The sequence below is a fragment of the Serinus canaria genome, chromosome 1 (genome assembly GCF_022539315.1).
Source record: "Serinus canaria isolate serCan28SL12 chromosome 1, serCan2020, whole genome shotgun sequence".
In the NCBI taxonomy this organism is placed as follows: domain Eukaryota; kingdom Metazoa; phylum Chordata; class Aves; order Passeriformes; family Fringillidae; genus Serinus; species Serinus canaria.
This window is the reverse complement of record NC_066313.1, coordinates 36,840,858-36,866,573: the sequence shown is the minus strand read 5'-3', so window position 1 is coordinate 36,866,573 and position 25,716 is coordinate 36,840,858. Positions and strand designations below refer to the sequence as shown.

General features: G+C 40.5%; 1 protein-coding gene across 2 annotated transcripts; it reads left to right on the top strand.

Annotated features, from left to right (window-relative positions):
- Positions 1-3,863: 3,863 nt before the first annotated feature.
- CWC15 (CWC15 spliceosome associated protein homolog) lies at positions 3,864-19,115 on the top strand. Of its 2 annotated transcripts, none has more exons than XM_009102762.4 (7): positions 3,864-4,023; positions 5,959-6,097; positions 8,137-8,249; positions 9,147-9,235; positions 9,959-10,069; positions 18,364-18,482; positions 18,767-19,115. In XM_009102762.4, exons 2-7 carry the CDS (start codon positions 5,967-5,969, stop codon positions 18,894-18,896), a joined length of 693 nt encoding a protein of 230 aa, XP_009101010.1. In that variant the 5' UTR covers positions 3,864-4,023; positions 5,959-5,966; the 3' UTR covers positions 18,897-19,115. The 2 variants fall into 2 exon arrangements, with proteins under 2 accessions (XP_009101010.1, XP_018763972.1); XM_018908427.3 differs by having other exon boundaries at positions 3,954-4,070.
- Positions 19,116-25,716: the final 6,601 nt, after the last annotated feature.

The window sequence follows — 25,716 nt, the reverse complement described above, 5'->3', positions numbered from 1 at the left end:
CTGTCCCATAGCAGGCAGCAGGGAAGGTGTGGCAAAGAGCAAAAGAACAGAACATCGGAAAGCAGCCCCTGCTGACTCACTGGCTGAGTCATGGCCTTGCCCAGCCTCTATTCTTTTTCCAATCAAGGAAACAGCGACTTCCCACGAACTTCTTTTAAGGCTGGTTTGGATGCTGAGCATTCCTGCACCAAGTTTCCACTCTTGACAATCCCCTGTGCCCTTCTATATGTGTTTCCCAGCAGGAGGCACAATCCTTCAAAGCACACAGCGTCCTGAGGGAGGAAACGGTGCTGTGGCCACTCCAAAGCAGAAACAGGATTTACAATTTACTGCTGATCAGCCATGCAAGCTGTGCCTCAGACAACTAAAAACAGGCTCTCACAAGAAAGGGGAGGCAAGTGGAACATTCAAGCTGGGAGATTTCCATTCCAGCACTGAACCTCTGCTCTGCTGAGGAAAAAGCTCACCTTCAGAGCACTGCTTTGAAAGAGGATATTGCACATTGTCCTGCTGTACTTTAAGGGTGAGAAGAAGACAGCCTACAGTGGGAGACATGAAAACTCAGGAATTACAATTGCTTCAACTAAATGCCTTTCTGGATTCAGAAAAAAAAAAATCAGTGAAAATCAGTAAGTAAGAGAAATGCTAGAGATGGAAGAAAGGGGAACCAAAGAATATACATTGAAAGATTTCAAGAACAGAAAAATTACTCAGGAAACAGGAAAAAATCCCTACACTGGCAAGGCTAAAAGGGAGTTTTTAAAGTCCATTAGGAACATAAACAATCTTTTTAACACTGCAGGCCAAGAAGTAGATGAGAAAAACATTAACAAGGTTGCAGACAGGCACAAGGTTTTTAGAAATGTTTTTGTTCTCCTTCAGGACACTATGTCTTTTGCAGTCTTGCCATGATCTCAGAGAAGGACCAGCACTTTGGTGAGACCTACATCTTAAAGCACTGGGATAACTAAAGAATGTTGGTCTCCTGATGTGATCCACAAGCAAATACAAAATTGCACTGAGAATGTGTACAGGTACCATAAAGGACACTAAGAGGCTATGCCAGTGACACCAGCAAAGGATTTATTTTTAAGACTGATGCCTGTAACACAACCAAATATGTTTATTTGTTGCAACTCAAAGACTACATGGAATTTTCTAATCCAGAAAATGACAATTCTGAGAAGGATTCAAGAGTCACTATGGACATATACCTGAATTCAAGCCCCCAGTGTAGTGGTGTGGGTAAAAAGGCCAGCATGATCCTCAGATAAACAACCACATAGAAAGCTGTGGTAGGAAAGTGATTACATCTCTCTAGTTCACATTGATGGAGCTGATGCTGAAACAGTTTTTATATTTTTGTTGTCAACAGATTAGATAGAGAGCAAGAAAAAGCCCTCAAATAATTGGTGCAAGGAAGAAAACAATCCCAAGACTAGAAGAGCCCAGGCAGCAGCAAAACTAGATTACAAAGTATAAATATCTAGTGAGAACACAGGCTTTTAAAATTACCACACAAAGGCACAAAAGGCACCCGTGGTTGGAAACAAAGACAACTGAAATTAAAAATAACATGCAGTTTTAAACTGTGAGGATAATTAATCACTGGAGGAAATGATCAAGGGAAGTGGTGACTTCTGCTTTTCATGTTTTCCATGCAGCACACAACACCTTTCTAAGCATTGCCACAGCCAAATTCTCAGCAAAGACTGGAACAGCCATGTTATTGTCTACTTGTTTACATTATCTGATGACATTTCAATGCAGAATCCAGGAACACAGGAATTCATACTTGCCACCTTTACCACTGAACTTGAGCGGTGTCCCTTTCTACATCCCTGCACTTTGGTGGATCTTTAATCCCTTCCCTTATCCTTGGCTAGTCAAAAACACATGGAGAATGTCCTTAAATGTCAAAGCCTGCCAGGGGTGGCAATAATTCTCCATGTGTAGGGTGTTACCACTTGGGAAAGAGCTATGTGATGTGACACAGAGGGACTGAGAAGCTGATGGTGATATTGATGAGTGTGGACATGCTCTGAGAATAATTACTGGATGAAGGTTCTCTGAGCACTTGAGCTGGGGAATAGACCAGCTATTATTGTTAGGCCCTGGAGACAATACGGTGCTAAACTTCTTACTCCTAAATTAAACCAAACAAGTTCAAGATTGGGAAAAACTCTGTGTGGTTTGAGATCTTTAAACCCAAAAGTTGTGCACCTGTGAAGGTTAGGTGCTTTTGCAACAAAATTGAGTTTGTATTTTTAGGACTCTGGGCTCAGGCACCTCCACTTCACCAATATCCTTCTTTAGCTCAAGTCTTCCAAGGAAATCAAGCCCTTCACCATAAAACACATCTTGGTACACACAGTCTGGGGGAAGGGAAACTCCCTGGGGAACAACTTTGGCCAAAGACACAAAGCTATTCCTTTACTATTTGAAGAATCTTCCAATCTGCGCAGAGCAGGGACTGTGCTAGTTTTTAACACACAATGGAATGCTTGCCTTTTCTTCTAACCCAAGAGCAGGAGAGGTCTCTTCAGTTCTGGAGGTCTTTAATCAAGATTTGATACCTTCTGCCAGATGGATATTACAACTGAACAGTAGGCACTGCCTTCAGGACATGTTACTGAGCAAAACATGACATTCTGCTGCACCACGACAGTCAAATTAGCATAACAGTCAGTGCCTCTTGATTTAAAGTCCACAGATTCATAATCTAGGAGTAACACCCACCATCGCAGAACGATGCACTCAGTTCAGGCTGCTGTGAGCTGTAGCCCAACAACACCAATTTCCCGAAGCCAGACTTCTCTGCAAGGTTTGATCTTGAGTTTAAACTGCCTGTAGTGGAAGAAATCATAAACCCATTTCACAGGCTTGCAGATGAGAAAATGCAGTGCTGGATACTTGGTTACTGACAGGCGTAGCTCTGAGGATGTGACACAGTCATTACTGTCACTATTTATTCAACTTCAGAGGGGAGCTTAACTGGCTTAAAATATTTGGTTTCTTTCTGTACTAAAGGCCCAGTTTTTCCAAGTGCTTTCTCTGATGGCTCGTCGATTGCAAAGGGTGCAATTGCCATTGCTGCTGTAGCTCCCGGGACAGCAGTATTCGTGGGACCTCTCGTGGGCTCTCTCCTAAATTGCATGTTGGGTGTCGAGCACTCGGGAAAGTGTTTGTGGGCCCATTTGTAGGTACATCAGAGAGCCTTTTACTTCTCAAGCCTAAGTGCGGATTCGCAGAAGCCTGACAATAAAGTGCATCTAAAAGGAGCAATAAACGCAGGGAAGGAGCTGCATTTTAAGAGGGGGAATTCAATTCCTTAGTGATCGTCGTTCGTGCATTGACTTCTTTACACAGACAGCAATGTTTATGGAATCACAGAACATTCTGGGTTGGAAGGGACCTTAAAGAGCATCTGGTTCTAACCCCCGTGTCGAAAGGCTCAAAGCCCTGTCCAGCATAGCCCTGGACACTTCCAGGGATGGAGCACCCTCGCTTCCCTGTGCATCCCGTTCCAGCGCCACAATACCGTCACAGTAAAAGATATCTTCCTTACAGCCAATCTAAATCTATCGTATAAACATCTACACCACGTAAAGGACTTCTCTGCAAGGAGGGCAGGGACAAGTCAGACGTGACTTGCTACCTTATACTGAAACTTAGCCTGATGTTCCTAATACAGCCCCCCCGCATAAAGAGAATGCCTAAGGTTCTCCCGTCTCCTCCGCCTGCCATTGTTTCTATCCTCTCCTGTTATCTCCCCGAGGCTCCCAGCCCTCCCTCCTCCTTACCCCCATCCCTCCTCGCCCTGACCCCGCAGTGCAGCCGCCATTGCCACCGAGGCATCGGCGCACCCGCACTTCCGGCGCCATCATGGCGGACACGCTCTCTCCACCCCTCTCTATGGTCAGCCCTCCCGTGTCTATGGTCCGCCGCGGGGCATTGTGGGGGCCTGGCGGAATCATGGTGGCGGTGTAGGACTCTCCTGCGCAGGGTGGAGGAGGTCGCGTTGTGAGTGCCCGGGAAAGCGGCAGGGAGCCTGCGGGAAGGGTCTGGAGGTGGAAAGGCGTCTCTGGGGCAGGGGATATTGGGGGGGAGACGGGCTTGGCTTGGGGCCGGGCTGCGGCCGGGCCTGACGCTGCGGTTTGGATCCCCCAGTCAGGGCGCAGCCCGGCAAGGCCAAGGCAATCCAGCTGCAGGCCGAGCTCGGTCATTCCCTCTTGGTCGATAATTCCTGGTAGTGCTAGAGAGGCTTCTTCAGGTATTTCTGAAATCTGAGAGGTTTAAGGTTGAGTCTGGGTCTTTGAAGGCCAAGCTGAATCCAGACGAAGTTAGTCCTGTGAGGAGCGGCTGGGGCAGCTGGGATTGTTTAGCCTGGAGAAGAGGAGGCTCAGGGGAACCTTATCGCTTTCTGCAAGTGCCTGACAGGAGGCTGGAGCCTGACAGTTGGTTGGCCTCTTTTCCCAGGACAAGAGGAAATGACATGAAGTTGTGTCAGTGGGGGTTTAGGTTGGGCATTAGGAAGAATTTCTTCACCAAAGGGGTGACTGGACATTGGAATGAGCTGCCCAAGGATAGTGGAGCTATTATCCCCCGAGGTGTTTGAGGAAGGACTGAATTTTGGCACTTAGTGCCCTGGTCTAGTTGACAAGGTTGTATTCAGTCACAGGTTGGACTCAACAGTGTCAGTGGTCTTTTCCAACCTCGTTAATTCTGTAACCTAAGAGAAGCAGGGATGCTTTCCAGATGCTTCCTGGAACTACTGCAGCCACACCAGATCTTGTTCTTCACCTGATTTCGTGGTTCCCCCTGTTACATATAATTAGCACAGGATAAGTTATGGGAGCAACTGACTTTCTTGGATCATGGGTCTGGCAGAATGTGTGCCAAGAGATCTAAAATGGCTCACTGATCTTCAGCTGACTGGTACAGCATCACTGAAAAGTGTTGGCTGTCCTTGATTAACAAGCCAATGCTAGTTACCATCTCACTTATTTTTAAAGATGTTTCTCTCTGTTATTTTTGTTTTTTGAGTAGTTCAGGGGCAGTAACTGTTCTTCCTGATGGGATGTTACTTTGGGCCACACGTTATCATTTTGATAATATAAAATGATAATATAACCAAAGTGATAATATAACCGATAATAATACCGAAGCTGGGTATTTTGTGCTGTCATTCAAAGTGACAAACTAACAAAAAAAAAAGCTTGGTTTGGGCTTGCAGGATCTGCAGGTCCTGTCAGGCAGTGCTGAACATGGTGTGTGCTCCCAGGGTGGCTGAGGCTGGTTGGAGCCTGTTTCGCTCTTAGGCACAGAAGAACTGATGGTAGAAGTTTGGGCATCTGCCAGTTTGGTTTTTAGGACAGGCTGAGTTCCTGCAGTTTCTAGGGGAGAGCTGGCGATGACTTCTCCATTAATCCAAGCTTTTTTCCTTGTGCTATGTTGATGTTGCCTGGTGTTCCTCAGTGGTAAATGATCAGCACCATCTTCGGCACGCTGTGGTCTCTGTGAGCCAGCATTCCTGGTGGTGGCACCAGCAGTGGTCTGGGGAGTAATGAAGGGCTCAGCCCAGTAGGCAGTCATTTTGAGGGTGGTTTTTCAGGAGGGGAAAGAGTTTAGTTACAAGACTGTACTGCTTGCTTTAAGGATGGGAGATCAGTTTCTGGCTGGTGTTATTTACTTTACAAACATAGCTCCATACTTAAGTTAGAGTCCATTTTCCCAAGCATATTGGAAAAGACTCTATTGTGAAACCTGAGTAGATTCTGTCAATGAAACACTACCTAAATTTTGAGGATCATGAGCTGAGTGACAGCTGGTATGCCAGCTGTGTATTACCACTGGGGCTTGTCACTGCTTCTATAGTTCCAGGAGCAAAGTAGCTCCTAAGGAGTGTCTTGAACTGTGAATTGTAGTAACAACTTGTTTCATCCCTTGATTCTGTAGGAGTGAAAATGACGACAGCAGCCAGGCCGACATTTGAACCTGCAAGAGGAGGAAGAGGAAAAGGTGAAGGAGATTTAAGCCAGCTATCCAAACAATATTCTAGCAGAGATCTTCCTTCTCATACTAAAATCAAATACAGGTTAGTACCATTTTTTGAGTGTCAGGGCAAAGCAAGCTGGGAATGTCTGTTTTGTTATGTGTGGTAGTCTAAAATTTTCTCAACACATATTGATGTGCTTGACACTGAGCAAAGTCCAGAGATTGTGCAGGAGGGCTGAACAAGTGGGCTAAAAGTGAAAGTCTCAAAAGCAGAGCTAGGAGTTCAAATGCATTGCAGGTGATTTGGGGAGGTTTAATTTTAGTGATATTTTGTTGCTGTTTATGTACATGAATTATCAGAAGATGAGCGTTGGAGACTGAACTTCTTGGGCAGAGAAGTGGAAAGTAAGTTGGCATTGTGGGTGAGCCACAGGGAACAATGTCACTTCCAGAGTAGGTTGGGATGAGAGAAGTGAAGTTGAGCACATCCTGAAAGCTGGAAGACCACATCATGTACTTGGCAAAGGACTGTGTGAGGGCATTGAGAGGAGACAGGGGAGCCATGGAATAGCACTCAGGTAGTGGGATGTGTTGGAAGAGCTAATGTTAAACTGCAGATGGTTTATGCAGGTCCTGGGAGAAGAAATTTCTTTAACCAATGAGAAAGATAATGTGATCTTGGGAATATTTTCATATGTTTGAAATTCATAATAAATTTTTATCTTTTTGAAAGAGTAAATAAAACCTGGAGTCAGTATGATAGAATTTAATTTAAATGTGTCAATCTAAAAATGCTCATTTTATCTAATTGATGTTACTATTGTCAGTGAAATTACTGTTAAGGTTTTACTTTTGCTCTTTTTAATGTAGATGTTTACCCTGTCACCTCTTCCCTCCTGCCCCTTTTGTTTTCAACAATATATATTCATAAGGGAGCTGAGTGTTTTGGAGAATACCAAAACAAACAACACAAAAAGTGCTGTCAAATGTGTTTTGCTGTTATGGGGAAAATTCATGGTGGTTTGTTTTGCAAAAAAAGTGTGGTTTGGAACACCAGTCTGTTGCTTTGGAAGAAGTCTGTGGGGACAGGAGTATAGAATATATGTTTTAAATCCCTCCTTTTGTGTGAGAGGGAGAGATGGAGGAAGCCTCAAGTGTCTTCTGTTCTTCCTCCCAAATACCTAATAAAAAGTTGTTTTAGTTAAATTGCCAGGACTGTATCGCTGCAGGAAAAGTCCGGTGTTTCAGTCCCACTCATGTTTGTGTGCATGGCACAGGGTTTGGGGAAATTTTGGAGCTCTAACAATGACTCCAAATTCATTTTTTTAATTACAAAAGCAAATTAAAGGCTTTATCATAAAGACGGGCTGTGCACACAATGAGTTTATAATGGCTCATACCTGGGTTTCTTCCAGGTGCTCTTACTTCCAGCACTGGGTTCACAGAGAGCTGAAAGCAATTGCTGCTTGTTTTTATTCACTAGCTCTTTTCAAGATATCCATAAAAATTTCAGTAGCTTCTAGGTGGAATTTAATCTGGCTCACGTATATGTAGTTCATTGCTTTTTGTCAGTGTGTCATTATATAAAAGAGGGGTAGTATGTGTTTACAAGGTGTTTTGCCTTTGTCCTAACTTCTTTATTATTGGTCATGGTCTGTGTTCATGGAGAAGAAAAGGTTCATGGAAAGGATGTTCTAGTCTTGGTCTTACCTGTAAGCCTTAGAGATTGGGTTTGCAGCAGCAACTTGGCGTGGTGAAACAATGAAGAAAGGTGACCATGATTTTTGTAGTTGTCTGCTAGGACACTGGGATTGGACTGCTGGAGAACAGAACATTTCAATGTAGTGAAATACAGACAGATGTTACCATTTTGTTTTATAGGAATTTAGGTAAGGTCCTTTCATCCATTCAGGAGCCACCAGGAGGAGCAGGGGTGTGTGGTGTGGCAGGTCTGTGTGTGCAATGCATACGTACACAGGAGGGCTCTGCTGAAGAGAGAATAAACATACGTTTGCATGGAACCCAGTTCTTACTCCCCATCCTTACCTGTTCAGCCCAGCATTTACTGGACTCCATGGAAAACTTGCCCTCAGCTGTAGAGTGTCAAACTTCAGGCTTTCTCCTCGTTTGTTGTTTTAGACAGACCACTCAGGATGCTCCTGAAGAGGTGCGTAACCGTGATTTCAGAAGGGAGCTGGAGGAGAGAGAACGAGTTGCCGCCAGAGAAAAGAACAGAGACAGACCAACCAGAGGTAAAAACCAAGAAACAAAAATCCAGCTCCTTTGTGAAACATTGTTCTTGCATGAAATTTGGTGTTGTAAGAAGTTTGCAGTTGCAGACAGCATGTCATGAGAGTAGAATTTAAGGTATTGGCCTGATAATTCAGGGCTGTTGACCTGCAAGGGAATGTCCACTGGCTTTCACGCTGGCTTCATGCTAGCAGAAATCTAGGCAGGCCCATAGAGAAGCATGCCCAGCTGATACAGTATAATTGTAATGAATTGGCAACAAGTGTGTACAGCTAATAAAGGGCTTTTTTAGTACTTGGATGAGCAAGATGGGAAGGAGAAAGAGTAATGACTCATCTGCTGCTGTTATAGCACCAGTGTAACAATAAATCTGTTTGAAAGTATGCTATTCTTTTCACATGTGGTGAAGTAATAACAAAATCAAAGAGCCTTTTGAGAAATTCTAATTTTTAGTATTAAAGTACAACCTCTTGTACTTTAGGTTTAGGTGTGAAGCTATTGCATGGCTTTCAAATTCACAGAAGATGTTGTTTGGACCAAAGTAGCCAACAGTAATGCTTTGGGATCATCCTAAATGGGAACTCTCCAGTTGGATATATGTAATAAGAATATTTCTCTACATCTGTTTTTTATGGGGCTTTTTCTGATTGAAATAATAATGACTTATAAAAACTTCTGGAGGCCAGACTGTAAGTTTGGGATGTTGTTGCTGCTCTTGAGGCTTCCTGGGGGGGAGGAATTAAACTGGACATTAAAACTGAGAAGTGAGGGGAAAATAAGCATAAGCTTGTTTCTCTTACTCAAATGCAAGACAAATTGTGAAGATTTTTGCTTTCTGACACTAGATGCTGTTAAATGAAATGTCTTAGACGCTTTTTGGTTTTACTCTTACACCATAGAACATACAACATCATCTTCTGTGTCTAAGAAGCCTCGGCTAGACCAGATTCCTGCGGCAAATCTTGATGCAGATGATCCTCTTACTGATGTATGTATCTTTTCTGTCTTCTTCCCTTTTGTTACCCTTCCTTAAGGATTTGCTGTTAATGCTGTATGTACTTCTTGGCTGCCTAAATATTTCAGACAGGTTCCAACATGTTTTCCTTTTACAGCTTCTGTACTGTGGTGAAAGTCCAGAGTGGTTCAGAGGATTCTGATCCATGCTGTAATGGTATTCTTGGAAAGCACAAAAATACCGCTTAGAGTATGGGGAATTACCACTGGCTCAGTAAGAATTCCCCAAGGGTAGAACTGTTGAGGTACCTGCGAATGACTGTCTGCATGAGCCACCAATGCTTGCCTCTGACTGTGCTTCTTATTGCTGATATCTAGGAGTTAAGTCAAAGGCTTGACAATAAGCTCTGGGTTTTGTAATCCTGTGGTTTTTGGTCCCAGCAGTACTGGACAAGTTAATCAGGCACACAGAATGACTTGTATCACAATGATTAGAGAGTGGCTGAGGACACCCATTCTCTAGAGTCTGTCAGTTACATAGCATTTTTAATTCCAGTTATTCCAAAAGAACAAACACATTTTTCTCTTGACTTTACTATAAAAGAGCAAAAACCCTATTTGTATTGTATTTGTTGCTACCCAAGTATTTCAGAAATCAGCCAGTAGCAAATTGTAGCCTTAGCTGGGCAGCCCAGGGCCATTTTTTTATTAAATTAAGTGAGCAAGCTGATTCTTGCTTTCCATTTGTTACTATTAGGAAGATGATGAAGATGAGGACTTGGAAGACAGTGATGATGATGACACTGCAGCCCTTCTGGCTGAACTGGAAAAAATCAAGAAAGAACGAGCTGAAGAACAAGCTCGAAAGGTAAAATCTCACACATTACAAAGCACTTGTTTTTTGTGAACTGATGTCTGTTAAAACTGGTGTGCCTTAAGTACTTAGGATGAGTGAGAACTGGTAAACAAAGTGCTGTTCAGACCTCCTCTCAGATATGATGGATTTATTTTTCTGTCTAATAATTATTGATTTTTTTTTTTCTGTATAAGACATACTGAATGTTTTACTCACTGAAACATTTTATTCCCTTTTTCTACACTTTGTACAGGGAGTGAGTCAAGATAATGTTGATTTCATGTGTAAGCCTTCTGCACTCAGCTATCATACCAAAGGATATAGTGGCATTAGTGAGCTGCATGCAATCCAGCGTAATTTTTTTTGTTAACTAGCTTGTATGAAACAAAAAATACTATTTTTATTTATGAAATAAAGATGTGTGCTTTTTGGTGCTGCTTCTTATGGCTGCAGGTTTTATACAGTAGCTGTCCTTTTACAGCTTTGGTGCTGCAAGGAGCACCAGTTTGAACTGTAAGACCAGAACTGTTTTCAAGTGATTATGCACAGGCAAATTCATTTGAAAGTTGTCTCTGCAAAATAACAGCAATAACAATACAGTAGTCTTTTCAGAAATTCAATTCACCTGTTGCTTTCATACCTGTCTTATAATCTCTCTCTCTACATCATGTTCTGCCCTTGAAAAGGGAGGAAAGTCCCTGTAGTTACAGATGTTTTCCTGTGAGTGGGACTCAATCCTATGCTACTGGTCCTTGTGTAAGATGGATTGTTGGGATGACGTGCATTCACAAAATTCCTAACTATTTATTTGACTTCTAGGTACTGGAAGTTTGGACTAGTTTCTGGGAGTGGTTTGTGTTGTCAAACTTAGCAAGTTTTAGGTTTGTGTTGGGTACTGGTTCTAACGTATTGCAACAGAGTTTAGAGTCCAAGTATTTCATCTGCACTGCTGAAACACTCTCCTCTGGTGGTACAACAGAATCAGTGGAAATGTGCAGCATTTCCTCATCTGCTTTTATTTACTAGGTGCTTTCTCTTTCTCTTTTTTTTTTTTTTTTTGCTTTTCTCTCTTTGGGTAGGGCTTAAATAATTTTAGTGCTTTTGTGAAACTTTGGTTCCTTCATCTGGAGTGGTTTTGTATGTTTTTATAAGTGTTTTTACACTCTCCATTAGTGTAGAACAAAACAAAACCCCCAAACCATCAAAAAGTCTGTCAGAAAACCAAGCTACCTGTCACCTGTGTATAAACTTATCTGTGGTATTTTTTTAGAACATGCTAAATAAACACATTAGATGCTTATAAGGACGCTAATCAAAGGCTGTTCTGACAACATAATGTTTTAGTGCCTCTGAACTACTTGCAACCTTTCCTGTAGTTTAACATACACATTCATAGTTTAGTGTTTTTCATGAATGCTTTGCTGTCAGTGAGCAGGGCTGAGCTTCCAGCAGACAGCAGGAGAGGATAATGTTTTAGCTGCTGTTGGCAGCATTGTAGTTGTGAGCCTGTTCTTGCCTAACAATATAAAAATTTACCTTTAGAATCAACAAGGCCTGTAAAACAAGTGAGCTCTGCAGTTTTGCACCTAAATAGTATGCAAGGCTAAAAGCTGTACCATGCTGCTTCATTGCAGAAGCTGTGCTGTACAAGACTGTTGCTACTTGATTGTCCATCTGGCCTGTGAGAGTCTTCTGCATTAAAGGATGTCTGAAAGCATCTCTTGCATCTTTATCTAGTCATTTGAGGCACATCATGAAGCAATGAATTTGTCTTTTGTAGTAACAGCATGGTGAAAATTACTTAAAAACACTCTCAGCAATTTGACCGTGTATTCCTATGAGAAATGTACTAAACTACAAATTAAGTGTAGCCATGTGTAGGAAAGATTTTGACTTCAGTTGTCCTTGCACAGTTCTTATAATGAACTTATAGGTCTGTGTGGATTTTCCACTTTGCTTGATAGTTGAAGTTATGCATCAAGATTAAACAGCATAACTTGTCGCATTTCAGTGTAGAAAACTTGCATTAAGAAAATAAGTTAGTAAATTGCAGCTCAGATAACCAAGTGCTTGCTTCTTTTATCCTGTGTGGAAAGTAAGAATATCATAATCTCTCTGAAATTCTAATTTTGTCACTAGAGGGTGCTAAAAGCCACGAAGTATTTGGGATAGCACTTGTTTTGTTTTGCTGTCTCTTAGAGGTATTATATGTTACTTTCATGGATGTTCTCCTTACCCAGCAGCAGGGCTTGTAATGTCCAGTGCTGCATGCATACTGAATAAAATCGTGTTATTTATTTTCAGTAGTGCCCACTATTGCACACCTCAAATCTAGACCTGCAGTGTTCACAGGTAGTCTCTCTTTAAAATTGGCATCTCCAATAAATAAAGAGTTCTGTACAGGTACCTAGAACTTTATTTTCTTGTGGTTTTCTGGGGAATAGGAAACTAAGACTATTTTGATGGAAAAAGTAAAAGCCAGAGTGGGTCACAGCCTTGGAAAGAGTCTTTAGGGGTAAGGGTCATCTTTGGAAAGAAGTCTTCTGTTTGTTGGCTTTAGTGTGCAGTCTGTTTAGCTTATGCCTTGTTTTCCACAGCCTTGGAATAAGTTCTTATTGGCTAAAGATTTTAGAGTTATTCTATATAAAATCCTTTTCCTTAAGATGCATGTTATTTCATGTTACTATGTACTGCAAGCCATAATTTAGACCTAATTTTTTAAGTAAGCTTGTATTAATAATTCAGATGACTTCAGGATAGCATTTTATGTAAAGTCTTAGCTGTGCAGTTGCTGTTAATCCAAATCCAGGTACAGGAATGCTTTACCTGCTGAAATGCTGCTGTCCCCAGTAGATAATGTGGATAAGCCAGAGGCCAGGCAAAGAGAAACTGTGGAGTGAATGCCTGTTCTCTCTTCACACTGATCATCATTCTCTAACCCCATTGTTAGACAGACAGATTAATGTGTCTCTTCTTGTCATCTTCTTGGAACATCCCAGGGTCTTAACAAGATTAAGTGGGTGAACTACTGTAATATATCCCAAACCTGTGCCATATGTAGATTTTTCTCTGATACTTTAGTTATTTTAGTTTATTAAAATGCTGGTCCAGTTACTTCTGAGACTTCATTTAGAGTAAAGTGTATTTTTGTTAATAGTCTTCACTCATCACTTTGGTGTCCATTATTTGAGTTGCCATTAAACGAGAAGGGCTTCTTTCCAAATGCATCTGTGCTGAAACAGCAGTTAAAAAAAAAAGTGAGATTCTGCTTTTTACAGAGCTTTCTGTTCTTTGTTAACTTCCCTTATGGGGAACACCAATTTCTGTAGAAATCCTCTAAATCTAATTTTGACAATATTAATACTAAGAGATTCTAGTAGCTTGTCAGTCAAATAAACAGTTCCTCTCAAAGATTGTTAACTTCTCAAAATGCTTAGTTCCCTGAAGTTATCTAGAATCATTAAATAAATATTATGAATGTTTTTAAAAAATTTTTGAGCGTGGGAGTCCTCCTTACGTTTCCTCTACAATTGTAATCTCAGATTGTTTCTAGTAGACACTAATCTGACCAGGAAATTCTAGTTTTATTTCTAGTTTTGAAATAATTCCTTTCTGTGGAATTATTCTAGGTCTGTATAAAACTGTACAAACACCAAATCAGTGTCTGTGTTAACCATCCACAGATAGGTTTCAGGAAACATTTCAATATTCTAAATTAAGCTTCACAGTGCTCTTCTTCAGCTTTCAAGTGCTTCCTTAGAAAGTAAGTTGAAATAATTAAAAAGAAATTTCAAACGAGTGAGCAGCTGAATGTATGTGTGCAGTTCTGGTAAGCCTGTTTTAATATCCAGTCATTCTTTGCTTTTCTTCTGAGAACAGAAAAAAATTTTATTTTTCTTAACAGTTTTATTTCACTAAGTTTCTCTAAACCTGAATATATTACTTTATCCGTGGTCAGAGTAAATCTTAGCTCTGCCCCCTATTTTAGCCATGTCACAGGCTTTCAAATAAAACATCAAAAAATGAGTCATGATATCTATTAACCTTTTCACTTAAATCTCAAAGGTCTGACTAAAACTAGAAGATGAAATCAGTGATTAAGAAAATTTCAGTAAAGAGGCAAAAGTACATGGCAGAGTATGTTTCTTCATTCAGTGTTTGAGACATGCCAGGAACACTTAAACCTTGACAAGAACTAGTGATAACATCCCTTTCCTTGTGGACAAAATCACAACAAAGCTGTGTGTGGACACTGCCATTGTGATTACTTGGCAGTCTTTGTTTTTGAAGTTTTAATTAATTATTTGAATCTCTGTGTTGTACAGAGTTAGTAACTTGCACAGGGTCAGATAACTGGGGTGTGTCTGTGCATGCTTGAATTTCACTCCCTGCTGCTAAAGGCAGTGCTGTCATAGTTTGTCATTCAAAAATTACCATTTAAATCAGGTTATGCAATTTATATTTCTTAACTTTTTTTCAGCCTTCGATGAAATTGGCTATTTCAGGTTTTCTTTCAGCTGCTCAACATCTATAAAAACTGAGTAGGTTAAATAACTTTTATACAATGGAGTCATTTGGGGAATTTCAGCACTTTCTGTAAAAGTAATCTTGCTCTGTGCTAAGGGTAGGAACTATGCTCAAAATAAACATGGTAACGATGTTTTTCTTTCCTTTTGCAGTCAGAAACAGATATGCCAAGGAAAGAAATTCCCAAGATTGTCTCTACCACTTATTTTATCTGCCACTTCCCAGTCCTCTGCAACTGTAGTTGACTTAAGTCAATGCAGTTTTTTTGCTAGCAATAGTCAGCTGTAGACAGAATTCAGTTGAGCCAGAAAAGCCAAGTCATTGGGGCCAGTGTACAAGTTGTGTATCTTAGCCTACGTGATGTTGCAGTGGAGATGCAGTCAGTAGAGCCTGGAGTGTGGTTGGTCTCCTGTGTCATAATTTAGTGCTCACACTAATTTAGTGTGAGCACTAAAAGCTGTCTTGGCTCCCTCCTGTATCCTCTAGGTCTCTGCCAAGATGTGAGCTCAGGTGCCTTTGGGACCATGTCCAGCTGTTGGTGTCTTAATCCAGAGCTAAATCCCTCTTTAAGTCTTACACTAGTGCTTGTAGTATAACACTTCTTAAAAGTGTTATTTCAGCTTTGATTTTTTTTTTCTATCATCACGCTTTGTCACTTAATGCTTTTCTTTGTTATTAGAAAACTATGTCAGGCTGATTGAAGCTGAAGGATATTATGTGGGTTATATCAAAGCAGATAAAGATTAAGGTGATGTGTTAACATGCCTTTTAGAAATCTTAGTATAGAAAATTAGAACGTGCATCTGTGTGTAGGAAGTACATGGGAGTACTGTATGCCTGTTTTTTATGATTCTTAATATTGGCTTTATCTTTCTCTAGTGGTTCTGAATATTTGCCATTCAAATGACAGAGTGCTTTTTGCATCTCTTCATGAATGGTTGAGAGTGCTGGAATCGTCAGCTTTGTAAGAATTGATGAGATTAAATCTGAAATGGGGAAAGGGAGGGAAGAGGAGCTGCAATTCTTCTTGAAGAGGTGCTGTCTGACTCCAGTCGATTTTTGACCACTAAAAAAATCATATGTGAAGTGCATTGTAGTTCCCTGTATGTCAGTGGTGTGTGGATGCGTTTTCATGTATCATAAAAACCCAAACCAAAATAGTAATGTCTGTTTCAGATAAGGTCATGCACGATGCACAGGTTCAGTAACTTTGAATCATGGCTGAAGTTAATGTCTGTGCTCTACCTGCCACTTTCAGAAGAGTTCACCCGGACTGCAGCTCTAAAATGAGAAACTGCTGCATCTGTTTGCATATAGAAGCTTGGAACAAGTTCTCTCCACAGATCCATTTTTCAATAGAGGACTATTAATTTCTTACAATGGTCTTGGTAGTGCTGCCTTCTCTTGATTAGGAATTTTTGGTTTGTAGCCTTTTCATTTGCTTTCGGTGTTTTTCCCTGGCCTGTTGTGTTTTCAAGGCCTCACTTTTAATGGAGCCTTGCAGAGTAAAGTTAGTGATGCAGAGCCCACCTCATATTGGACCACACTGAGAGAACTTCACATTCTTGCATCCAGCTGTAAATTTGCTAATGGTCATAAGCAGTATCTGATCACCTCCTGGGAGGTACCTGGAGATCAGTACTGGGTTTTTGCTTGTTCCAGTATCCAAGACTTTCCTTGGTTTCAAAACAGTGCTTTGCATGCATGTGCTGTACAAAAATCTGAGGGCTGCTGGACTTCTGGTGGGAACACATGGCAACAGACTGCGGTAAATGAGATTTCATGGCTCTTGGATCTTCCATGTTAAGTGGAAGGAAGATGGTAAATCAAAGATTGGCATTCTGTGCTTAAGCAGCTGCATACATTTCTTGTCTCTGATCCACAGAGAAAAGTCTAATTTGAGTTTATATTTCTAACATGGGAGGAAATTGTTTTTCCATATCAAATATTTTTGTTCTTCATGTTTCCATACTTACTGGGGTGATAATAACAGAAGTTGGACTGCAAATGTTAGATTTAGAGCTATTTGAAAATTTAAAACCTCAGTTGATTTGTGTTAATAACTTTGAATTGTTGAGGTTTGTATTAAAGCTCCATGGATACAGTAGCAGGAAAGAGCAAGTTTTTCCAAGGCATATATTTTAATAAGGGCATTACAGGGCTTGTCTTGAAGCTGTGCTTTGCTTTTGAGCAATTGGCCCTTCTCCGGAGCTTTTCCCATCCCACTCACTGGCAATTAATTACAGCTGGTTCTACATTTTGTGAGAAGCAGTGTAATGGTAGGTGTTTTTTCATAACTAAAACTTGAGTAGATTTTGAAAAGTAAAATCTTTACCAGTGATCCTGCATCATCTGCTATTTGTGTGCCCATTAAATCCATGTTCTTAAGAAAGCTGAGGTATTTTAAAAGAAAATTTTATAGAATGACAGAATGACTTGGGTTGGAAAGGACCTTGAAGGTCATCTACTTCCAACTCCCTTACTGTGAGCATGGACATCTTCCACTAGACCAGGTTGCTCAGAGCTCCATCCAGCCTGGTCCTAAGCCCTTCCAGGGATAGGGCATCCATCCAAAATTTCACATGCCGGATCAATTTAATGCAAAAATACTGTAAATTCTAGGTAATAATAAATAACTTGGTATTGATTGCATGTTTGAAGCTAGGGAACTCTGGCTAGCATCTTCATCACGTTTAGCATTTAAATTTGTTAACTCCAGCAGCAAGGAAGCTATTTCCTCTCTTGGGATCCTGTAGAAGTCCTCAGCAATTAATTTTCTGCAGGGGTTTTTTTTTTTTTCCCACCTTGGGGAAAAACCCTAACCCCATGATCTCTTTGTTTTTAGTCTATATAATTTTTAAGTGATTTGATGGTTTAATTTTCCTGCAGTGCTAATGAAGCTTCAGTTAATTTTTTAACCATTTTTAACCATATTCATTGTCTTCAGACCATACTTCAGGGTAGGAAACCTACTTAGTCATTCTAATTTATAGAATTACTTTCTTTCCCTACTAGTTCTTTCATCAAAGAACACTCCCTGCAAAATTGGTGGAAGCTTGTGGAAAAATATGTAAAATTAATACTAAACAGTAATTTTCAAGTGACTTAAGTCACTAGATGTGCTAATAGAGCTTGAAAGTGTGGGCAGTGAAATTACTTTGTGTTACTTGTAGTGCATTGCTTCACTTAGGCTTGAGTTATATGCATTTGACAGTAAAAGGGCAAGAAAATTTGTCTGCTTCTTAATATTGAAACTCTTAAATAGTCTTATGACATCCTGTGTTCATTTCACTGTGGGGTTCTCAGTATTCTTTTTAATTGGTCCCTAGGGAACTTGTAATTGTAAAATCCAAACAGCTGCTGAAAATAGAGAAGTTTTAATGTGCTGTATGTTTTCTTCTGCCTACTGAATATTGTATGATGTACTGTGTTTTCTCATCAGGATAAAGAAAACCTTTTAATGTGTATACAGTTTTTAATATAATAAATATGTATATGGTAAAGCTAGAATTCACCTGAATATTTGATAGTGCATCAGAGCTAAGTAGAGCCGATATGCGTGTTGCTAGTTTGACAGTTTATTAGCAAAGTCAAGGTCTGTAGAGTATCTCTGCTTCTGTCCTTAATCTCCTCATATGCAAGTGCCAAACACTCTGAAAAATCTGAGCTAAGAATTAAAGCTCCATCTGTGTGAGTGTTCAAAGCTAAATAATGTGTATCTCTACCAGCTAGAGGAGAAGAGTGGCCTAGAAAAATAATATATCCATTTTGGTTCTCAGGAGCAAGAGCAAAAGGCTGAAGAAGAAAGAATTCGGATGGAGAACATCCTGAGTGGTAACCCACTGCTGAACCTCACTGGGCCAGCACAGCCTCAGGCAAACTTCAAAGTTAAAAGGAGGTACTGTCAGTCTGTTCGGGGGCACCCATCACCTTGCTGACTCTCACTGTTCAGAGTCAGAAAGTGTCATCACTGTAGCTGGTTTCTATTTCCTTCCTCAGATCTTGTCACAAGTGTGTAGGAGATAGCTTGGGGTAGAATAATAGATCATCTTTTCTGAAAGACTAAAATCTAATCCTAATGACTAGTTGTTCTGTAAGAGGGTCAAACTCCATTTATATGTTTTTGTATATCTCACCTAATTTTCATACAAGCTTACTGAAATGAAAATCTTCTGTTTTCAGGTGGGATGATGATGTTGTCTTCAAGAACTGTGCCAAGGGGATAGATGAAACAAAAAAGGACAAAAGATTTGTCAATGATACTCTGCGATCAGAGTTTCACAAAAAGTTCATGGAAAAATATATCAAGTAGTACAGTTTTATGTGCAGTACTGCAGAAGGACTTGGTAGGTCGTGGCCATTCCCTCCCTTTCCCTCAGATATTAAGGCTGAATGTTTGGTCATGGATTCTCAAATGCTTTTCCAAGATCAGCAACAGCTTCATAATTAATAAGTGCTATGTATCTGGCGTTTTTATTCCTGCATATTGTTTTCCTTTACAGTTTAATTAAACCAGTTTGTGTCACATGAATGTTCTTTTTCTTCATTGCGTGTTTACTTTTACTGTCCACCTGTAAATGGTAAAAGACAGAAGCTGATTTGCAATAAATACTGCTGATCATTTAAATTGCTTTCCAAAATGCCCTGGATTTGTAGTGATGATGGTTTGTAACTTTCACAACTTAGATAAATATTAGTATTAATCAAAGGTGAGCAAGAGCTGAGTATGGGAAGCAGTGTGAGCTGAAAGGAGCTATACTTTCTGTTGCAAACTGGACTTCCTCTTAAAAGCTAGTTAGAAACTTAGTTAATCTTTGTTTTTAGTTTCTTTTTCAGTCTGTGTGTGTGTCCTTTAGTGGTGGTAAAAGAATTGTCAAAAACTTGCAAGTGTTTTTATCAAACAAATGATACCAAGATACCATAGTACACTTTGTTTACTCCTGTAATGTCCATATTAATACTCAGGATGGTATAAAATACGAATGACTGCAAAAAAAAGCTGAAATGTGAAGGATTTATTTTTTTTTTCCTGTTCTCCTGTCATCTCAGTTGCATTTGAAATTTTGACCAGGTGATGCACTGGATAGGAACATAACATTTTCAAAATGGAGCAGTTACCTCCCTGCCTAGAAGGTGACAGTGGCAGAACTCAGATGTATTTTCTTAGTATTTTTTTCAACTTCTTAATTTGAAAACTTACCTGATTTTCTTGAGAGAGTAAATGGTAGAGCACAATGTTTCAGATTTTTGTTTGACTTGTAACCTGTAAAAGCTTTCCTTAGGTTTAGCTGTTCTTGCCACCCTTTCACTAAGCTAAGCATAGCTTACTGATGCCAGCAGCTCATACCTGCCTTTACTTGGAAATGAGATTTTCAGCATGCTTGGAGTCATGTGAAACACTGGAGGAATCTGTGTTTGTGTTATTTCTGCTGCCTGCCTCATGATTAAGATGATTCTTGGGAAGCAGAAAAATGGTTGTCGTTTGTAAGTCTCTTTTAAAATAAAGCTACTAAAATCTTGGTATGTAGGCAACATGTTTAGAAGGTGGGAAGAAAAAAATGTTAAAGGCTGTACTTGTCAGGGCCTGGCAGTGGAGAATCCAGCTGCTACTTCAGGTCCAACCTAGCAGCATAGTTGTCATGGCAACAGCAAAAAAATACATTGGTCTCGCACTATTCCGAGGTCTAATTGCTGTGCCAAAGTGAGTGAGCACAGGGTCTTATTGGATGGGGAGACAGATGGAATGCCAGTTCAATGCCCTCGTGGAAAATCACACATGCAAAGTGACCATCATTTGTCTTCCTGAAGTAATGTAATTTTTCTTGGAAAAAATAACTTTAGAGAAGTCAGATGGCTGGGGTTGAATGAGGTCTTCCACAGGCATGCAGGCAGCTGTTCTGCACACCTGCAGGAGCATCCCTTTCTTAAACTGAGGCATGATGCATAGCTGTGCTGGATCATTTCTCCCAGTAGCTCCCTCCCTCACAGGCTCTGGAGAAAGATCTGTAGGGACTGTAGAGCTCTAGGCTGCAACTTCATTTGAGGGTTTTTGTTGGCATTGTTTTTCAGCTCCGCCACAAAATTTGCAGATCCTATCTCTGATGTTCTTCAGAGCTTTTGTATTTTAGCCTCCTGGAGTGTAAGCTGACCCACAATCTGAGGACTCAGCAATACACCAACACAATGTGCTAATTAAGGAATCTCAAATCTTACCTTTTGGTGGGTTTTGTATCATTAATTATGGAACCTTCTTTATAGTACTGGAAAATCTGAAGTGCTCTGTGATTTTTTTGTCAGGGAAGTGCTTTCTATATTGATGTTTAATTTTCTACTGTCCTTCTTGCGTGCATCTAGGAAAAATAAGCAGGTCATTTGTTTTTGTAAAACTGCAGTGTGACTGTGAGTTCTTAAAAAAAAATCAGATTGACATTCTACACCTCTTCTCTCAGCAGAGTTTTTTTCCAGGAACCCCTTTTCACTATGACAAATAGCTTTCAACAAGGACAGTGGACCTGGCAAAAGCAACTTATTCCAGGAGGTGAAGTGGAAGAGAGTTAGTGTTCAGTATTTCAAGGAAGGCATTATTTTGCAGTTCTGGCAATCAGGATTGTTCAGTCCTGTGTTTTTGTAAGCAACACCTGAACTTACTGTAACTGGCAGGTATAGACAAAGCCTATCTTCTTTATGAACAGTTTCCCTATTGTTCATGGCTACCTTTGGAATAGCAACTGAAAACTAGAATCTGTTTTCCATGGGGGCTAACAGTTAAGCTTCTGAGGTTTTTACACAGAGCCTCGTCTTTCAAATTTTTCTTGGAGTATGTTTTATAATTCTAAAGGGATTAATACTATGTGGAATAAAGCCTAATAGTAGTCCTGCAGCTGGAAATAATTGTGCTGTGTGTATACAGGGTTCTAAAACATTTAGTGTCTATTTGTCTTCCTCGAGTAGATGGCTGAATATTACAGGCTTCCTACTGCAACCAGTAGGACTGCCATCTGCATTTTTCAGGATTTCTCCTTGTTACAGGTACCAGGTAAGTGTCCTATGAATGCCTGGAAGGAGTTATTTTTTAAAAAATCTCATCCAAACAAACTTTTTTTTGCGAGTTCCGGTTTCTCTGTTCACTTGTATTTTGTTTGAAGTAAAATCCCGGGGCAGGGGTGATCTGATACTTGATGTGTTTCCCTTGGAGTGTCTCATGGGCAGCCCAGCTGGTGCCTGCTGTGGTGACAGCCCAGTGTCTCTTTTCAGCCAGGCAGGTATCACTTCCCACTGAGGTGCTGAAATTTCTCTCTACAACTACAAATACCTGAAAGTCTTTCATGCTGTAGGAGAGATCTGAACACGAGGTCAAAGCTTCAAATGCATGGGGGATGTTGCCCTCAAGCATTTTACTTCAAAGAAATCTAGGATTCAAGCCTTGAAGGGATGCGCAGAAAGTGCTTCAGGCTCAAGTGTTTGTTCATATCTACAGCCAGGGCTAGTTGGAGTGTGAAGCTTTCTTTGGTTTTGTAAGGAAAGTCAGAATCATATCAAGGTGATTCTCTGATTTTCTTTCTCACGGCATAGTGCTCTGCAATACAGATTTAGGAGGAGGGAAAGGAAGTACCCACAGAAATGTTTTCATCTATGTTTTCATTTCATCCTCATTACATCTCCTAGAATGGAGAATGGTCAGCTTCTAGAAGGGGGTTTAATTAGTTGTTATTCAAAACCAAAACTCCCTGTCTAATTTTGGCATGCCTGTTTGGAAGAAAAATTTTGGGAAGCTTCTTTCAAGGAAACAAAGTCTTGTTGTGAGTTTTGTTATAAGTTCAGCCGTATCTTCCTTACCAAGGCAGATTGACACATCATATCTAGTGAAGTACAGAAGTACATATCTAGAAGCAAGTACAGCCTTGCTACCACACTATATGTCTCAAGATACAGTGCAAGCAGAGCATAAATGGGCACATCTGGAAAATTCATGTTTACTAAGAAAACTCATGTTTACTAAGAAAGGCTTCTCTGAGCTCTCTTTTTGAATTGTGGATAAGCAGAAAAGAGAGTAATGTTTCAGTACATGCCCCAGTCACTCATTTGAAGTAAATTCAAAAACAGACAAAGAACCCCCACAAAACCAAACAAACAAACAATTAAAACCAACCAAAACCACACTGAATTCTTATCTGTTCAATCACAGATGGATATTGCCATTGTGCTGCTTTCCTCCATGGACTGAGGTCAGACAGGTTGGCTTTTCTGTATCTCAGACTTGACTTAGTTTTCTTGGCATAGGTGGCTGGATCATGGGATTTAACTCAAGAATGACAGTAATATTGTGTCTGGTGGGGAAAAATTAAATAGTGATTATGTCTAGTTTTAAATTGCTTTTGTTCAGAATTGGAATATACCAAAGGGTTGTGTAGTAGTTTTCTTTCCCCTTTGTATCATCTGAGCAGTAGCTCAGGACCAGAACCTTCAAGTCACTGTTTTTACCAAAAGTTGTAATTTCAAGTGGGGAACTTTCATTATAAAACAAAACCAGACAAAAAAACAAGCACAAAATTGCTTGGAATTCTAATGTCCCTAGTGCAGCTCTAATGAGAAGAAAGGTTCATGTATATCAAAAAAATTATGTCTCCTAATCCAAATCCCACCAAGCCTAAGAAATACATTCTGAAGTAGAGGGAAGAGGCACTGTACAGGAGGTGAAAGAATGGAACAGAGAAATCTGATTGCTATCTGTTGAAATCAGTATCAGCTGCATAGGAAAAGATTATTTCTAAATTGTATACCAGAGTATAATTTGAAAGGCCACAATGGGCATCTGTTATGATAAGTTTTATGGAAATGGAGGCTGTAAAGCAGGCTGTATTTTGAAGAGCTTAAATACTCAGCACTCAGGGTGAAGGGCAGAATGAAAACAGGGTTTTCAGTGCCACAAAAAGCTGTATTTGGATGCTGTGTATTGAGCTCTTCTCCCCTTGGTATCTGCATTACTTACAAAGCTGCCACTCCAACCAGCTCTTGTCTCAGAAATGCTCCTGTTAAGAAATTGGCTATTTCTGGTTTTTCTGAGTTGTTTCTAGTGGATGGGATTTCAAGCAGTTGGGCTTTCTCCAGTGAAAAATGTTTTTTTTTTTCCTGCACTGGGAGAACAAGCTGTGAAATTGAGTTGAATGAGGGTGAAGGATACATCTGCCAGTTAGTCTGCTTACTTTCACATGGGGTCCCTTGTGGCTGATCTCTTTTTTTGGGGCTGCCCAGTTGGAGTTGGTGGCATATGGGTGTTTGGGATGGCACATGGGTGGGTGGAACCAGGCAGCAACAGAGGTTGTCAACACCAAACATGGAGTGGAAGAAATTGGGATCCTGTTTGGTTTCTTTCTTCTGGTGATGAGAACTGTCACTTGCACCCCTGAAAGGACTGTGTTAAACCAACTTCCCTAATTTCTCCTCCTAGCAATAGATGGAGTCATCACATTTCTCACTCCAGCACTTGTTTTGGATCGTGCAGCATTGTGATTTATTTTAGAAGGTAAGACTTCATTGGAGCTTCTTTGCAGTTTGAAACTTTGAGGGCTGAATTCATTTCATTTGGAGCATAGGTAAGCTGTGGTAACAACAATGAATCATGTTTTCTGAGAACTATGGAAATTATTCATAGATGTTGAAATCTCTAGCTGTTTTATGCCCACCTCATCTTTTAATTTATACATGCTTTTAAAAATGTATATTCTCTCTTTCAATGCATCCTCTTTTCAAGTGAGAGAATGAATAATTTTAGAAAATTCTGGGGCCAAATAATAATTAAAAAATAAGCAAATCAAAGTCCTTCTTTATGTAATATCCCTTTCTACCATTTGTTCCAATAAAGAATAAAAGCCAGATGTTTTTATGTGCATTAGAGCAGGGGTTTGTAACCAGGGCTCTGGAGTCTATTTGCAGCCAAGATGGTGGCCTGGATTTTATTGCTCTTGATGGACTTGTGTTGCAAAACTTGTTATATTCATGGAGTTGGGCATGAAGCAAGGGATGAGGCAATGATTTTAGCCCTGCTTTGAGATGGGAGGGAAGCAGGGTTCAGGTTCTGGCTCTGCTTCAGCTTTTGTGAATTTACAGGAGTGGCCCAGGCATGTAAACTCTTCCAGACCCAACCCTGGATCTGAGGAGAGAACAGGGTGCTGGCATCCCAGCTCTGTTCTTGATGGAAGTGGGTGTAGTTTACCCTTGTGGTGCCAAACCACTTGGAGCAAGACAAGGACCCTCCTTAGAGCATCAGGTGGTCACGAGAGAGATGCAGAAGCTCTGAGTTAATGTTGCTCAAGGCAGGGGATAGCAGAAGTGCTCAGCATTGTTCTCCTGGGGAAGTTCACACTTGCTGGGTCTGACTCCTGCAGGAGGATGGAGCTTGGGACATTCCTTTGGCTGCTGAGATGTCTCTTAGCTCAGGTCTAGCTGCAGAGCATGAGAGCATGTCTGGATCCAGAGGGAGAATGCCTTTGGCATGAAGATTTCATTAAAATTCCACATTTTCAAAGGCAGTATTTTTCATCAATTAGCAGTGATATGTATCAGAAATATTCTTAATTTCACTCTTCCTTTTAATAGAAAGCTACAGGCAATTGCTGATTGCAAATGGGAGCATGCATGGATAAAGTTTCTCCATTCCTTGCTGCGGTAGCCTTGCTGGCTCCTCTTCAGCAGTTGTTGGTTTGGAGTGGGTTTGTTACTTAATTTTATCCCTTTTTTCTCCCCCCAATAATTACTCCTTGCCAAGAGTATCAAATCTGAGAACTGAAGTGTGTTGCAAGAATATGGAGGGATGCCACAAAGTGCCTTGGTACAAGGGAATGTGAGGAAGGATTTCACAGAAGACCTGGAGGGTGTTTGCACTCAGCTGGAAGGAAACACAGTGCAGAACTGGCAGATGCAGAACAAAGATAATAAAATGGTGAAATTAAGTAAAGGGAATAGATCAGGAGTGTGATGGATAAGCAGGAAAGATGAGCAGAGTAACAAGGACAGAAAAGAGCTCTTCCCACTCCTGCAGTGTGCTTTAGGCAAAGAGGTGATAACTCACTAGGTGGGACCAGATGGACTCATTTGTGTGCTCTCCATGGCTCAGCAGCACTTGTTTCAGCTCC